This window comes from Marmota monax, unplaced genomic scaffold (assembly GCF_021218885.2).
Source record: "Marmota monax isolate L192 unplaced genomic scaffold, Marmota_monax_Labrador192_F-V1.1 WCK01_AAM20220418_F8-fsc00215, whole genome shotgun sequence".
NCBI lineage: Eukaryota > Metazoa > Chordata > Mammalia > Rodentia > Sciuridae > Marmota > Marmota monax.
In genome coordinates, this window is record NW_026695214.1 from 278,969 (window position 1) to 295,991 (window position 17,023).

The window sequence follows — 17,023 nt, forward strand, 5'->3', positions numbered from 1 at the left end:
TCGCTTTGCTAGCTAAGGAGAAACGGGACTCCGTCTCAAAGGCTCCGGTTCTCAGGATTTTTTACTTTTTTGGTCCTGGGTACTAAACGCAGGCTTTGCACACGTGCTATCAGTGAGCGTCCAGCAGCCTCCTGATACAAGGACTCGTCTTTACAACCCCTTCCCTTAGCTGGAAATCGAGCAAATATAAACCCATGCAACGAAGGTCCCCGAGTCCCTTCTTCCGTATGTCCAGGATGACGCCCCGAGATAAAGGGCAGCTCTTGTCAGGCCAGTCAAACTGCTAGTAAAGGGAAGTCCCAGGCACAACCGCAAGACTCGCCGGTGTGACTTGGTGAAGACCACTCCGTCAGGCTGACTTGGATCACCCGTCACATTACATCTAGATAGTCGCAAGCCTATATTTAAAAAGTGCTCTCAGCTACTTACCTTTGGACTAGCAGTACCCAAAGAAGTCTCTGCAGTGAGAGAAACCTAAATATGAAAAGCTGAAATGTGACTAGTGATGGAAGAAGTCAACTTTGCATTTAATTTTATTTAAATTTACTCCTAAATAGCTTTTCAGGGCCAGTGGCTGCCATATTGGACAGTGCATTCTGGAAAATGTTCATATTGCATCTTATTTTCAAGACAGATGCAGATTTCTTCCATTTATCCTTTGCAGAAATAATGTGAACACCTTGGAGGAAGTGCAGTTGCCATGGCAATCGAATACTTTGCTGTTGGCCACAACTTGTGTTGGAGCTTCTCATAATTTGTCCTAATACAGGGAGTTAAATGAATTAACTTGGAAACTTGTGTTACAACCCCCCCGCCCCCCACCCCAGTAGTCGGGATTGAACCCAGGGCCTTGCATATGTAAGGCAAGGATGTTCTACCACTGAGTCACATCCCCAATCCCACTACAATCACTTTCCATTTATTTATTTATTTTTTTTAGAGAGAGAAGAGAGAGAATTTTAATATTTATTTTTTTTTAGTTTTTGGTGGACACAACATCTTTGTTTGTATGTGGTGCTGAGGATCGAACCCAGGCCGCACGCATGCCAGGTGAGCGCGCTACCGCTTGAGCCACATCCCCAGCCCATCCATTTATTTTTTTAAATTGTAAATGGATACAATATCTTTATGTTATTCATTTATGTTTATGAGGTGCTGAGGAGCAAACCCAGTGCCTCACATGTGCTAGGCCAGTGCTTTACCACTGAGCTACAGCCCCAGCCCCACTTTTCATTTTTGATGTCCTCAAGGAGCTAGAAGCTATTTTACACTCAGCTGGTTTTGTAACATGAACACACACACACAAGTACATACAGGTAACAGGTGTGAATAAGATACAGCAGTCCTGCTTATGCAAACACGGTCAGAGGGGGAGGCAGACAGTAAACCAGCAAATTATAAAATCTGAGATTTTTGTTAAATTTATTTTTTTAACATAATCCTTTTACAGGTTTTAAAATTCCAAAAATATAGTTACAGAGTGAAAATCATTCCTCCTCTCTGTCCCCGGATGCCTCCCCAAGTGTTTATCCTTTTGGAGACTGTGAGCAGCAGTTTTCTCTTTACACAAATGGAAACACACCAGGTCCACATGTGTTTGTTTTCGTTGTTGCCCACAATAGTGAGTGAGGACTCTCTGCCTGGGCAGCTGTGGTCTCCATTCCACCACTGATTACTTTCCAGGTTGCTGTACGTGCTCCCTGCAAGACCAACAGCACCATGAGAACTGTGCAGGGACGGGCTTGTGTGCTTGGAGCCCAGTGGCCGCCCCATGCCCTGGGACCCTTAGCTGGCAGACAGGGCGGAGCACACACTGTCAGGATCCTCCTGAAAGGTGACTTCACAAGCTACATGAATTTCTCTGTGAGGGGGAAAAAGCTCAACATATAACAAGGAGTTATGAGGGAGCCGGAAGGGATTCTGAGTTTCTACATGAGGTAACTACATTTGAATTGATGGACACCATGTTTAGGCGTTTACAAACATTTTAATAAAAATTGCAAGGAAAATTAGAAAATCTATATGGTAATACTATTTGTACATGGTTAAAGTATGAGGAATTGAGGTTTTTAAAATAGTTTTAGTTGTAGTTGGGCACAATACCTTTATTTTTATGTGGTGCTGAGGATCAAACCCAGCACCTCGCACATGCTAGGCAAGTGCTCTACTGCTGAGCCACAACCCCAGCCCCAAGAATTAAATTTTAAATATATTTTCACTTGTTAAAAACTCAGTGAATTTTCCAAGTCTTGCTACAAAGAACTGAGTTAATTTCACAAACAGATAAATTTCCCCTAGTTTTCAGTAATTTCCCCTGAGGAATTTTCCTATTTGAAAACCTAAGGAAATGGGTAGGAACACCATGACTGGACAAGGACTGAGGAGAAACGAAGATGTGCGTTTCCACCTCCTGTTCCTCTGCTCCTGTGTTCCAATCTTGTAACCACAGCATCCCACACTCCTCCCTTCAGGATGTGACTCTGAGGGCCAAGGTGGAGGGAAAAGGGTGGCCCAGGCCCAGCCACCAGAGCTGTGGACAAATATGATCTTACTGCCGGGTGTCCCCCGCCCAGGAGCACTCCATGCTCTGCCTGTTACCAGACTGGCCAGGTCTTGCTGCATCACTGGTAGTGCTACCTCCTCCAAGGGCTGTCCTGAGAGGCTGAGGGTGGATGAAGCCCACAGACCTGAGATATTTACAGGGTAAAGCAACACAAATGCTCAATGAGGAGCAAGCCAAAGCAGGCTGGTTTTCTGGCTTCAACAGTGGGATGGCATGTGTCCATCACAGGGATGGGAGGGCTGGTTTGGAGGGAAACGACAGTGTCTGCGCAGGTTGGGTTCCTGAGCTTTGCAGTACCTGCTGGGGAGCTGCCCAATGGCAGATAGCCGCTGTCTGGGCCTGGCGTTCAGAACTCAGAAGCACCAGACTTAGACATGGGGGCGGGAGACACAAGCCATGGTGCAGATGACACCTACCATCCCAGCTGTTGTGGAACCCTGATGCTTAGAGGGCGAGGGGAAAACTAGAAGCCCCTGAAGAGGTGGAGAGCTGCAAGGTCAGCAGACCTAGTGGCTGGGGTGCAGATGCCATGCCCTGAGACCTGGCAGTGGCCCAGCAGTTTCTGTGCAGCAGCAGATCAGAGGGTCTGCAAAGCTGGTGCCACAGGAGTGGGAACACAGGAGACGGGGCACTGCCTACCTGCACCCGCTGCCCACAACCTGTCTACCAGAAGTTAGAAGTGCTAAGAGTGCCGTTACCAGGGGTGGCCCTGTGACTCAGTCTTGGGTGACAAGACTTGGGAACATGCAAAGGCTCTCAGGAAAGGCTTTACTCTGAAGCGTCATCAGAGGGCTGTGTTGGCCTGCCCTTCTCCCCCAGTCTTGACAACAGGAGCCAGGGCTGGAGCTTCAGCACTCGTCCTGAGACCACGAGGGAAAGAAGCAAGAACTGCAACACGCTCGTTGACTGGCTGAAAAGTCAGTCCTGACCAAGCCCAATTTGTTCTGGCCACTGGTGACTGGGAGCTGACACTGAATTCTGGCTCCACTATTTCCTACCTGCGGACTTGCCCTGGTTACTCTAGTTGCAGCAGCTGGTTACTTCTGCCCTGTGACTAATTGTCCTCATCTGACAGTTCACAGAACTGTCACTGAGCTAACCTGGTAGCTATGTAAATGGAAAGTCACCTGCTAATAATGAACCAGCAAGTGGCCTGGGCCAAGAAATGAAGGCCCAGAGTTCTGTGAAGTCAGAGCTGGGAAGAGAAATGGGAGGACGGCCCCAGAGGGAAAGCTGGGTGCAGAGAAGGAACCCAGGGTGATGTCAGGGTCCTGCATCTGGTGGTGAGAGTCCTGAAAGCCAGGCTGCCCAACAGAAACCCCACCTCGTGGCCTTCCCAGCATCTGAGGAACAAGTGGTCGCAGGAAGCTCAGGGGCAGCGGGAGTCTCCCGGGGAAACTGCTCTCTGTCCAGCTCTGCACCCAGACAATGCAACAGTGCTTCTGCAGTTTGTTTTTAAAAACCAATTTTTACAAGTGGAGATGGGTCATGATCCTTCCTTTCAATTGCTGACGCTGATGGGACGCTTTAACTTCACTAGAAAGTAACGGCAGCAGGAATACCACATGGAGGAATAGCTGCGCACACCCGGGTCCTGGTGGCGAGGCAAGGACTGTGGCCAGGGCACGCAGAAGCCCACAGCTGGCTTCACTTTAGGTCACCAGGCAGGCTGACATCTTCAGTTTATACACCCCGGTGCTGTGCCACATGAGGGACCACACGTGACACATGACGTTCTTTTTTTCTGGAATCGCAAGCCTGAGGGGCGGCAACCCCTGCTTTCCTCAGAACACTTGCAGGAAAGCAACATGAGGGTAACATTTCCCACGCTGGACAGTAAATGGTCATGCCAGAATGTTCCGCTTCCTAGGAAAACAAAGCCCAGCTTTTCCTGGCATTCACAGCCGAGGAAAGGTCCTCCATTGGTCTCCAGCAGAGGCCCCACAGGTGGGAAGAGCAGGCACATGATCTCGTGGGCCCTCAGCATGGCTCTAAGGCTTGGTGACAAATCAGGGCAGTGTGTCATACCAAAGCAAGGAGGGTGTGATGGGCAGGCCCAGGCAGGAAAAATTTAGGTTATTCTGTTTCCTTCCTAACAAATAAAAGATGAAATAAATCAGATGTCTCATGACATTTGTTCAGGTAAGACGATAACAATACAGTTTTGAGATTCAACAAAATTTTATGATTTTCTTGTTTCATCATAGATATTAGGTAAAATGAAATTTTTTCCTTTACTACAATGACCAGGGGAAGAATACAAACAATGACCTTGGGGCACGGCCCTGATTTGAACTCAGTCCTTAGCTATGTGCAAAACACCAACATGGCAGAAAATCCAAAAAGCTTAGATGACTATAAAAATGGCTTTGTCCTGTGATCAACTTGGTCATATGTGTATTTTAAACTCCCTGTTTTTTAGAAATATATTCAGAAATATGATAAAATAATATTTTCTGGGACTAATGTAAAAATAATTCAGGGTAGGAAAGAGATGGGAAGATGAGTGGGGAAACAATGAAAATATATCATTCCTGTTTTAAAACTGTCAATGCTAAAAGGTTATTGAGAGAAATAGGTGGAGGGCTGGGGTTGAGGCTCAGTGGTAGAGTGCTCGCCTAGCACATGTCAGGTCCTGGGTTCAATAATCCTCAGCACCACATAAAAAAATAAAATAAAGAAGTATTATGTCCAATTACAACTAAAAAATAAATATTAAAAAAAAATAGGTGGGGGCTGGGGATGTGGCTCAAGCAGTAATGTGCTCGGATGGCATGCGCGGGGCGCTGGGTTCGATCCTCAGCACCACATGAAAATAAATAAAGATGTTGTGTCCACCAAAAACTGAAAAATAAATATTAAAAAATTCTCTCTCTCTTAAAAAAAAAAGGTGGATTCTCTACCATTCTTCACACCAATTATGAAGACTGCAAAAGGATTTACTGAAAATTGGGAATTGTACTGTGTGTAAACTAGCTGATGGTCCCATTTGATAAAGCCAAACTTGCACGATACTAGTACAACTTCCATCAATGGAGTTAGAGCTGAGAAAACATCAGCCACAGTGCTGGGCTGGTGCACAGCTTCTCCACACAGGACTGTGGACACCTGGGGTGGAAGATCCTTTTCTGAAAAGCTGCCCTGGGCCTGCAGGATGCTGAGAGGATCCTTGGCTTTGACCCAAGACACCGGGGCCTGCTACTCTTGAGTCACAGCTACCAGAACACCTGTAGCTTCAGCAGCACTCGTATTTTGAGGCTGTGGTTTCCACAGCAGATGTAATCCCAGGAAGTGTGGGGGCTGCTGTCAGATGATCTCGGGGTGTGGTTGAAATGTGGCAGAAGCCATGCATGCTGCAATGACTGTGAAAAGCAGAACTGGCCCAGTGCCACCTGTGTGCAGGTGAGGACCTGCCCCCCCAAGATGCTAACCTACTCTCCTTCACAAAGACACACATATTAACTGTTGCATACTTTAAATTTAGACAGAATTTCCCAGAATTGGAACACATTTTGTTTTATCCAAAACTTCTGAGAGTTAGTCACTCTGGTGGTACAGAAATGCCACTCATGGTATTTGTGAGGCCAACAGTAACCCCACACCAGGGCACAGCAAAGGGCTGCCGCCCAGGGCTCCCTCCTGACAGGGCCCACACAGTGGCACAGCAAGCTTCCACACTGACTCGGTACACGTTCTTCCATTACAAATACTTTTGTTTTATCCTTTACAAAATGGGCCACATACTGACTTCTGTACATTACACATGTGGGTAGGTTTTATTATTGGGGAACTCCTTTTAAGGAGATGGAGGAACCATCATAAAGGATCTATTATTAAAGGGTTTGATAGATTTTGGAGCCACCAATTTTAGGTGTTCGAGAAGTGTCATTTCCTTGAAAGCCAAAGGTCACCGTCAGCACTTCTATCCCCAGACCCTCTTGCCATGAATGGACTGTGCATACTTACCACATGTTTCTGTACCTGTGGTCCAAGAGCCGTCTGAAGAGTTTCTCTCCTATGTGGATTCTCTGATATCAAACAACATGGAGGTGCCCATGGAAGGCTCCCCGACCCCAATGACATGCACAGGGCTTTTTTCCTGCATGATCTCATGGATGTCAAACAAGGCCAGGGCCCCGCCTGCTGGCTGCCCAGCCTTGGGCTGGTCCCCAGGGCTCTCTCCTGCTTTTGTGGGCTGATGCCTGCGGAGCTGTGAGCTCCGGCCACAGCGTCTCCGGGGGCGCCCCCCAGGCTCCTCGTCTCTGGTGTGAGTGATCTGGTGTCGGATGAGGTGAGAGCTCTGAATGAAGCACTTCCCACACTGATTACACCTGAAGGGCCTGTCGCTCCGGTGAGTCCTCCCGTCTTGAGTCAGAGGTGGGCTGCAGCCCAGGGTGTCTGCCCACACGTGTTTCGCTAAAGCTGGTGTCTGCTCAAAGATGAGCCTCTGCTGGCACTCGTAGGGCTTCTCCCCGGCGTGCTTCCGCTGGTGCTGGGCCAGCGAGGAGCTGTGCCTGAAGCCCTTCCCGCAGTGGTTGCACTCATAGGGCCGCTCCTCTGTGTGGGTCCGCAGGTGCAGGAACAGGCAGGTGGTCCGCGAGAAGGACTTGCCACAGACGCTGCAGGTATACGGCTTCTCTCCTGTGTGGGTCCTCTTGTGCCGGCCCAGGGAGGAGTTCTGGTTGAAGGCCCTCCCACAGTCCTGGCACTCATAGGGCTTCTCTCCCGTGTGAATTCTCCGGTGGACGGTGAGGTGTGTACTGTGGCAGAAGGACTTCCCGCACTCAGCACACTTGTAGGGCTTGTCCCCTGTGTGGATCCGCTCGTGCTGGACCAGGGAAGAGTTCTGGCTGAAGGCCTTCCCACACTCCTTGCACATGTAAGGCCTCTCCCCCGTGTGGATCCTCTTGTGCACGGTGAGGTGGGCGTTGTGGTTGAACGCCTTCCCACAGTCGGCGCACTTGTAGGGCTTGTCCTGCACCTGGCTCCTCAGAGGCTCTGCTGCAGGAGCTGCCTGCTCAGGGGTTCTGTGGCAGCCGTGGCTTCCACAGGGCTGAGTTTCTGGGGAGCCGGTCTGCTGACTGACTAAGCCCGAGCTGTGCTCTGAGCTGGGAACTTGAGAGTCGTAAGTACAGAAGTATTCTCTCCTAGAGATCTCTGGGAATGCATATGGGTTGGAACTAAGGACACAGTTTTCCCCAAATTTGAGACTTTTGGTGCCTTGATTTTGAAGAGGTGCTTCCTCGAGGAAGAACTCCAATCCCCTCAAGGATTCCTGGCCTTTCCTGATGGGCTGGCCCAGGACCTCATGCTCCCAGGCTCCCTCTGTTGTGGAGGCACAAGGAGTGTCCCTTGGGAGCCCTTGCCTTTCTGTGACAGGGGACAACTCCTCTTCAGGAGGGCCCTGCTTGGGTGATGCCAGGCCTGTGGGTGCCAGCTCCCAGCCTAAAAGAAAACAGAAGAACTCTGAGCATTAGTGGGAAACAACAAAGAGCAGGCCTGGGGTTGTGGCTCAGAGGCGGAGCGCTTGCCTAGCATGTGCAAGGCCCTGGTTCAGTCCTCAGCACCATATGAAAAACCAAAAGAACAATGAAGGTATTGTGGCCATCTACAAATAAAAACAGGAGCAGAGAAGGGCCACAAGACCCCAGGCCTGTTACTTCCTGGGATGCTTAGGACCTGCCCTGCCAAGGCCCAATATCCTCCTCTATTTTGACCTCAAGGGCTTGGAGGCAAACACAGCTGCACACCTCAGGTGTCTCCTTAGGCCACCATAATGAACAACAATGCAGAGGTCTTCTATAAGACACAGGGAAATACGCTTCCATGCCTCTCCCACGCCCTAGGGACCATCTCCTTCACTCCACAGCTCTCCCACCTCCCAGGGACCATCTCCCTCACTCCACAGCTCTCCCACCTCCTAGAGGCTATCTCCCTCACTCCACAGCTCTCCCACCTCCCAGGGACCATCTCCCTCACTCCACAGCTCTCCCAACTCCTAGAGGCTATCTCCCTCACTCCGCAGCTCTCCCACCTCCCAGGGACCATCTCCCTCACTCCGCAGCTCTCCCACCTCCCAGGGACCACCTCCCTCACTCCGCAGCTCTCCCACCTCCCAGGGACCATCTCCTTCACTCCACAGCTCTCCCAACTCCTAGAGGCCATCTCCGTCGTACCCAGAGCTCTCCCACCTCCCAGGGACCATCTCTGTCACTCCAGAGACAGCCAGTAGCACTCTAAGGTCTTATGGCTCCATCAGGTTCACCCCGCTCCAGGGAAAACTGCTTCTAGAAATCACACTGTGCTGCTCACCCCAGCCCTGGAGCCCCCTCATCTATTTCAGTCTTGCCATGACGCGTCACATGTCTATTCTTTCAGTGGTCACTGTGTCATACAATTCCTTGATTCAGTATGTCTCAGGTGCTCAAAAACACATCTCAGTAAATGCAGGAGGGACTCCAGGGGAAAATGAGGGCCTGGGGCAAGATGAGCAAGGGGATAGGAGGGGCTCAGGACCACTGGCACCACAAGAAAGGAGCTGAGGGGTAGCCGGAATCTGGGCTCTTCACCTCAAGCCTCCAAATTCAACTCTACACAGCACCCAGAGCGGGTGTAGCAAAACACAACTCAGTCCACACAAAATCTTGTACATGAATGTTCACAGCAACACTGGCTTTAAAAAAAAAAAAAAAAAATATATATATATATATACACACACACACACACACACACACATATTCATTTTACATTTATGTGGTGCTGAGGATCGAACCCAGTGCCTCATGCATGCTAGGCAGGCATTCTACCACTGAGCCACAACCCCAGTGCCCCCAGCACTGGTCTTAATAGGCAAAAAGTAGAAGCAGCCGATGAATAGATACATAAAATGTGACCTAGCCATTCAATGGAATATTAAAGAATAAATATAAAAAGAACAAAGAATGGACACGTGACAAACTGGACAATCTTTGAAAACATCATGCAAAGTTAAAGAAGCCAAACATGGAGGTCATACAGCCGAGTCCACAGACACGGAATATCCAGAACAGGCAAATCCAGACAGAGGTAGACTGGTGACTGTCAGAGGCAGGGAAGAGGGAGTGACTGTGGGACTGGACACTGTGTCCTACCAGAACTCCTGTGGGTCAGCCCTAAGCCCTGATGTAATGGCACTAGGAAACAGGCTTTGAGTGGTAACAGGTCACAAAGGTGGTGATGGATTAGAGCCCTTGGAAAAGAGAAGCCAGAGGGCCAGCTTCCTCCCTCTGCAGCCACTGCAAACAAGGAACTAAGTGGACTCCCACTCCAGAACTATATGGATCCAATGTCTGTCATGTACACCACCCAGGCCGAGAAACCTCATTCTGGTAGCCAGAGTGACCAAGACAGCACAGAGAGGCTCTGGAATTACAGTGGTGAAGGGCGCAGTCTGCAAACGGACATGATGACCACTAACACGCACGCTCTAGACAGAGCACCAGAGTCCCGTTGTGGCCTCCGTCCGGATTTTTTCAGTTTTGCACTCACAGCTGGTACAGGCACCTGTGCGAAGGGGCAGCCTGCCTGTCATTCTCCACTGCGTTCCCAGCACTGAAGGCAGCACCTGGTGGGTCCTCAGCAATGTTTGCTGGAGGGGCTCAAATGGTGGCTCACCAGCCCTGAGACTGACAGTGTCACTGAAGAGGTTCAACATGACACTAGCGCCAACTCTGGCCCAGGCAAGCACTGCCAGTGGGAAGGGGAAGAGGAAGACCAGAGCAGGCCACTCGCCAAGGAAGTCTGAGAAGGGATGCCAGTAGCAGGCTGTAATGGACCAAACTGAAAAAGCTGAAACTGGGGACCACATAGCAGGACATTCGTGCTCTGGGACAGCAGAGAAGCTTCTTTGTGGGGCCATGTGAAGCCCGGCGGGAAGCACAGAGGCTGTGCCTCAGTTCCTTGGGACTCCCAGAGCTGAGGACATAGCCCCAGCTGCCTCCAAAACCAACGAGCCTTGCATTTGGGGGCCTCCTTGTTCCCAGAGAAGCAGTCTATGGAGAGAGAGAATGAGAGAAAAGCAAGGACTGCAGCTGGCCAGGAGGTGACCTGCAGCGGGTGAAGCTGTGGCCACAGAAGGGAAATAGTAAAGAAATGAGGCAAGATGAGCAAGGGACAGGAGGGGCTCAGGACCACTGGCACCTAGCCCCCAGAACACGGGTGCATCAGGAGCAGGGATCTGCCTGGAGCGCTTTCTTCTCCCTTAAAAAACAAGCATCGTGCTGTCTTCTGATAAAGTAGGTGGTGACTAATCCACGGTCCCTCGGGGATGCCAAGCCCAGTTCTTGGAAGCTGTAGATATGTGACCCTCTCTAGCAAAGGGATCTGCAGGTGTGATCAGCTGAATTGGAGAGTGGAAGATTAGTACCCCAGGGCCCTCAGAGGGTCCACACAGACAGTCCGAGTCAGAGACGGGGATGTAGTGATGGGAACAGAGGTCAGAATGAGGTGCTCTGAAATGGAAGGACCCACCAGCCAAGGGACACAGTGGCTCCAGAAGCTGGAAAAGAAGACATGCCCCTAGAGCCACCAGAAGGTCCAGCCCTGACAGGCCATTCTGGACTCTGATGTCCACAACTATGAGAAAAAGAAGTGTCTCAAACTCCCCAGATTGTGGTACTTTCGTAAAGTAGCAATAGGAAACTAATCCAAAATGTTAAGTAAAAAGTACACTTTGCTCTCACATGAAGCTGTGAGATCCTTCCGACTGTGGAGCATTTACAACTGTCTGGATTAAGTTCTTAAGACACCTTGTCACAATTCTGACGCCACACCAGACCTGTGTCTACTCAATACTTAAGGGCACACATCATTCAAAACCCGCCTCTAGTTGTAGCCTGAGACCTGTGAGTCAAGGGCAAACGTCCAGATGACGAGGATTTGTTTCTCATAAGCAGGTTTGGAGTGACAGTGACGACCACCAGTAAACAGGGGACACAAGATCTGCTGAAGATTCATCCTGCCCAACCAAGGAGGCACAGGGCATTAGGGGACATGGAGGTGGGAGGCTGGTCTGCAGGCACTGCTGACCGCACCCAGACATGGTGAGAGCACCAGGTCCCAGCCACAGGGTGGGCCTGCAGTGCCTAATCCAATCACCACAATCCCGATGCCCTCCTTCCCACTTTCCCTACTGACAAGGGTCAGGGCAGGAGACAGTAATCAGGCCTGACCAGGGAGACCCCCAGTGGATGGCTTTCATGTTTCAGATAAAAGGGGACAAATGAATCTTCCTATCTCCTCCCTTCTTTCCTTCCTTCCTTCCTGGAGCACAGATGTGATGGCTAGAGCTGCTGTAGTCACAGTGTAACTCTAAGGAAAGACCAGGGAAATCACAGAACCATCAGCCCTGGTATCTCTAAGTGCCATGCCAGCAACAATAGCAGCTGACTCAGGGTTTCTGCTTCCCGAGAAAAATGCCTCTTTTCTTTTGAGCTGTTCTAACCGGGATTTAAGGTACCTAGAGCTAAGCACAATCCTTCTGACAAGAGAATAGGAAGATTAGGGAACAGGTTGAAAGGATCTAGACATACAAGAACAAAGTGGAGAAGATGAAGAAGAGGCTCACACACTTGACAGGGCCTGCTGAGATGGCTGGTAAGGTGGAATGACCTCGGAGAAAGAGGGAGCGGAGAGGGAGCAGGGTAGGGCTCCTACTACTGGAGCAGAGGTGAATGGTCTCTGAGTCCATAGGAAGGACAGCCCAAGTGAGGTGGCTACTGTGCAGAAGCAGGTAATAGGGCAGACCTGAGGCCCCCTTCCGAGAGAGGCTGCTCTCCAGGTTGGCCCTTGGCTGCCTCTAGGTATCTGGAGCTGGGAGGGCACTGATAGGTGCCTGACACCACCCCCGCTGATAGGTGTGCTCTGAGTGTGGCTCTCTGTGACATGTGGTGCACCCCAGATCTGGAACCTCGGCCTGTGTCAAGCTGAGGGTGCCCATGAGACCAGACCCAGGACAGTCTGACCCTGTCTCTAGCCAGGCTCCCTGCCAGGGGCCCTGGGAGGTCCACGCAGGTGGAGAGTGGCTTCCCCTGAGGGACTGTGCCTTGTGTGCCTTTTCCCTGGGCTGGTTTCAGGCTGCGTCCTTTGGCTACCACCAGCTATGGCTGTGAGCATGACGATTCACATGCCGCAAGGCCTCTTAGTGCAGGGGTGGTCTCAAGGACCTCGAAGCACCACTCCTTTCACAGAGTGCATCTCCAGTGACCGCGTGCCACATTCCCGGTAGAGCCTCACCTGGATGGCAGCCCTGGGCGACTCCTTTCCCCACCACCCAGAGCTCAGCTCCTTGCTCCAGCTGGGAGATGACTTCAGGTTTGGGAAGCTCAGGACCTGGAAACAGGGAAAGACACAGGAGGTGAGGGCTGCTCTGAAGAGACAGCACCAGGCCAGGCTCTGCCTACCAGGACACGTGGACGCCTCGTGTTGAGGTTAAGCTTTGCACTGTGACAGAAAAGGCCAGATCCCTCCTTCATTCCCACGTGAGCCCACAGGGCCTACGGGCTGAAGTCAGACCCTGTCATGCAGGCAGATTAAGCCTCTGGAGTTTGCAGAGCAGTTCCTACCCACAGACAGAAGGTGCCCAAAGGTCTCCAGCATCACATCCCGGTACAGGGTCCTCTGGGCAGGCTCCAGCTGCCCCCACTCCTCCTGGGTGAAGTCGACAGCCACATCCCGGAAGGTCACAGGCTCCTGAAACATCACAAGCATTCTCCATCAGCTGGACCATCCCATCACTGTTCTCTGGCAGAGGAAGAATGGGAAGGAGAGAGTGGGCAGGTCTGTGTTCTGAGAGGATGTACAACTGAGTGATGTGAACCAGGAGCCACTATGTGCAGGAGTGGGCTGTAGTACTGTGTGGACATGTAAGACCACCCAGAGACATTAATCACAACTACCGACAACTAATCAGACAGGTAAGGCCAGCCTAAACCCCTGGCTTTCAGGCTTCTGAGCTGAAGAAATGGCTACTGTTTTTTGTTACACAGCAAGAGCTAACACATACTAATACACTCACTGATCTATAAATACAAAGCGAGGCTCATCCTCCTCCCTGAAAAGAGGGGTGGATACTCAGTGTCAGAAACTCACCTATCTTAGGGACCAGGCAGGCTCATGTGGCTTAAGCCGGCCACTTGACAGCCCATAAGTGGACTTACCCTGTGAGTAGTAGGGCCAGAGGTTACAAGGAGCACATGCCATGTCTGAAGGGGCATCGGGGACTCAGAACTGACTCAATGTAGGGAAACACAGGACACAAGTGGTCAGAACTGCCAACGTCTAGAGACAAGGTAGAAATTAAGTCGGGCTTTCATGTGAATAATTCCAATGTTTACAAATTGATACACATATCTAAAACATGTCCCACAAACAAAATTCTTCTTTGTGCTGGTTGTGACCACCCTTGAAAGTCGACTATTTCTGGATCAGAGTCTTGGCTTAGCCACTTCTTTCCCAAGAGACAAGACAAAGAGACACTACACGGAGGACAGTGCGTAGTATCTCTGTCTCCCAGTTTCCATATATACAAAGCATCATTCCTTTGGGGTTAAGACAGGAATTAAGTGGCTAAAAACACTTGCTATAATATAGGACAACTGGAAGCCAATGCAAGAAAAAAAAAGTTGGTTCCCTTCCTGACACCATACATACAAGTTAACTCAAAATGAAACAAAGATGTAAATGAAAGGTAAGAGACAAAAATATGAAACTCCCAGGAGAAAACATGAGGATAAATTGTTGGATTTGGGAAAGGATTCTTAAACATGAAACCCAAAGCACAAACAACAAAGAAAATACAAATAAATTTGACTTCAAAACTAAAAGATTTTTGCAGTTTCAAAGAACACTCTCAAGAAAGTTAAAACAAAGCAGGGAAAAACAAAAAACAAAAAACTTCACAGAATGGGAGACCACACACCAGAGATTTGTATCTAGAATGTATAAAGAACTTTTACAACTCAATATTAAAAGGACAACCCAATTAAAATAATCAAAAAATCTGAAAAAGACATTTCTGCAAGAAAGAGACACAAATGACAAATAAGCACATGAAAAGATGCTCAACGTTAGTCATGAAGGAAATACAATTCAAAACCACACAAGAGGGCTGGGGATGTGGCTCAAGCGGTAGCACATTCGCCTGGCATGCATGGGGCGCTGGGTTCGATTCTCAGCACCACATAAAAATAAAATAAAGATGTTGTGTCCGATGAAAACTAAAAAATAAATATTAAAAAATTCTGTCTCTCAAAAAAAAAAAAAATCCACAAAACCACACAAGAGGGCTGGGGTTGTGGCTCAGAGGTAGAGCACTAGCATGTGAGGCATGGGGTTCGATCTTCAGCACCACATGTAAATAAATAAAATAAAATAAAGATACTGTGTCCATCTACAACTAAAAAATAAAATAAAATAAAATAAAAACCACAAGAAATACTTCAATAAAGAAAGGTAATTCCTTTTAGAAAAATTTAAGTGGGTTTAAAGATGCTAAAGGAAATTGTGTACAGGTGGCCATATGGCTCTGACATGAAACACAAAGAACCTTTGGCTGGACACAGAGGTTTCTGCTCCTGTTCCTGTGTCCTCTGGTTCAACTCAGAACATCTGCCAACACATCCGAAAACTGGCAATCCGAGGCCATCGATAGTCACTTTGTGAACCAAACCACAGTTTGCCCGTGAACAGATCAGCCACACACGCAGGAAGAACCTAACTTGGAAGTGGCAGAGCTCGAGGAGCTAGGACTCGGTTTGGGTTCCTGCTAAGCGGAGGTAGCATCCAGTCTGGGGCTTTGACGGTCAACTGGCCTTGCACACGCCCAGGCCGCTGAGCCCCGAGCCCCGCGGGTGACTGGGGCCCGGGTGCGCAGGGACCTGGCCTCCCCTCAGCAGACTCACTCCAAGGAGGGGGCTTCGCAGCTCCGGGGCCGGGGGTCGTCTGCTGACCCCAGGAGCTTCAGCAAGTTCGTGCGACAGTACCTGTCCAACGCACTCCGCCCGCCAGTCACCGAGCTGTCACCGCGGACACGGAAAGCCAGCCCCCGCCCCGAGAGCGTGCGCCCGAGCCGGTCCGCGGCTGCACAGCCGCTGCCCCGCGGGAGGGCGTCGCGGTCGCCACGGCCTCGCGGGCGCGGGGCTGCAGGCCGGTAGCCAGCGGGACGCCGGGCCTGGGGCCCGCTGCCGTCGTTATGGTTGTTACCTGAAGCCGTGCCGCCGGTGGCCGCGCAGCCATCGCAACCGCTGCCGCTTCGTGTTCGGAGTCCATCCTGGGCGAAAGGATCGAGCACCGAAGCCCGAAGCGACCCCCAAGCTAGAGTGCCGCCCCCACCAAGGGGCCCACCCGACCAGCCGCCCGCAGGACAATGGCGACCACGCCTGTGACGCTGTGACTACAACTCCCAGAAGGCCACGCAGCGCGCCGCCGTGACGGGCCAATGGGAGTCGCTGCCCGCAGGGCCTTTGGCCAATGGGACGTTAGTTCCCCCCTTAACCAATAAGAGGTCTCGCCCGTCGGACCTTCGGCCAATGGGGGAGTTGCGGTCGCTCCGAGTTGGCTGAACCGGCGGGCTCCGAGGCCCCGCAGTGTCAGGGTCTGCGCAATGGCGGGAGCGGCCTGCAGCCCCAGGGGCTAGGTCTGGCTCCCCACCGCCTCCCAGCGCCAGCTTGAGCCAGTGGTCTGGGACGGCCCGCGGGAGGTCGGTGCAGCCCTTCCTGCTGCAGGCGGACACCTGGGCTTTTCCCTTTACTTGTATTCGCGAGAAAGAGAAGAGAGAGAGAGACACAGAGAGAGAGAGAGAAGGGAAAGAGAGAAAAGAAGGGGGTGTGAGAGAGAGTAAGATAGACAGCAAAAGCAAGAGGAGAAAGAGAGAGCAAGAGAGAGGGGCCTGGCAGGAGAGTTTTTATAGCCAAAATCTAATGGGGTCTCTGGGTCTGCAAGCTGCCTTGTTGGCATACAATGATTGGATCACACAGTAGATGCTAAGGGTGTCATCTTCTGCCTCCAGGCAGATGGGGCAGGGGTCAGATGTGGGTTTCCTTTTCACCAGATAGGTGGGGGTTGAGTGTTGAGTGGGGTCAAGTGTTCAGCCTTGTTGCAAACAGGTAATAAAGGACCAGGGGGGTTTGAGTGCCTGGGTTATCCTGCAGCTAACATTCATTCAGCCTGCCCTGCAGATGTAATGCCAGATTCGTGGGACCCCAGTAGACCTCCAGGAGCTGAATCCGATGCAATCACACAACTTTATTGCAAGCTCGAGCCTGGACTCACAACCGTTCCCGACAGCGGTCCCAGGGAGTGAGTGTTCAGTGAGATTTTATAGGTTTTTTGGGGATACTATACCGCGGGAAAATCAAACAACAACTCTTAACATTGATTACCACATTCAATGGCGGGAACAAGTTGGGTAGGGGTGATTGGCTA

At 50.7% G+C, this 17,023-nt stretch overlaps 1 protein-coding gene across 3 annotated transcripts; it reads right to left on the minus strand.

Moving 5' to 3' along the window:
• Positions 1–1,405: 1,405 nt before the first annotated feature.
• Znf8 (zinc finger protein 8) lies at positions 1,406–15,975 on the minus strand. Of its 3 annotated transcripts, XM_046430957.2 has the most exons (6): positions 15,803–15,939; positions 13,759–13,879; positions 13,165–13,291; positions 12,836–12,931; positions 6,530–8,008; positions 1,406–4,655 (listed from the first exon to the last, which is right to left on the minus strand). In XM_046430957.2, exons 2-5 carry the CDS (start codon positions 13,813–13,815, stop codon positions 6,579–6,581), a joined length of 1,710 nt encoding a protein of 569 aa, XP_046286913.1. In that variant the 5' UTR covers positions 13,816–13,879; positions 15,803–15,939; the 3' UTR covers positions 1,406–4,655; positions 6,530–6,578. The 3 variants fall into 3 exon arrangements, with proteins under 3 accessions (XP_046286913.1, XP_046286912.1, XP_046286911.1); XM_046430956.1 differs by lacking the exon at positions 13,759–13,879 and having other exon boundaries at positions 6,545–8,008; positions 15,803–15,975; XM_046430955.1 differs by lacking the exon at positions 13,759–13,879 and having other exon boundaries at positions 15,803–15,975.
• Between the last annotated feature and the right edge of the window lie 1,048 nt (positions 15,976–17,023).

Excerpts from the sequence above, each read along its gene's own strand:
- Znf8 (XM_046430956.1), bottom strand. The coding sequence starts at position 15,868 with ATGGACTCCGAACACGAAGCGGCAGCGGTTGCGATGGCTGCGCGGCCA. Across the intron at positions 12,932-13,164 it reads TGGGCACCTTCTGTCTGTGG|GTCCTGAGCTTCCCAAACCT; the intron begins GTAGGAACTGCT and ends CCCTGTTTCCAG. Across the intron at positions 8,009-12,835 it reads CGCCCAGGGCTGCCATCCAG|GCTGGGAGCTGGCACCCACA; the intron begins GTGAGGCTCTAC and ends GTTTTCTTTTAG.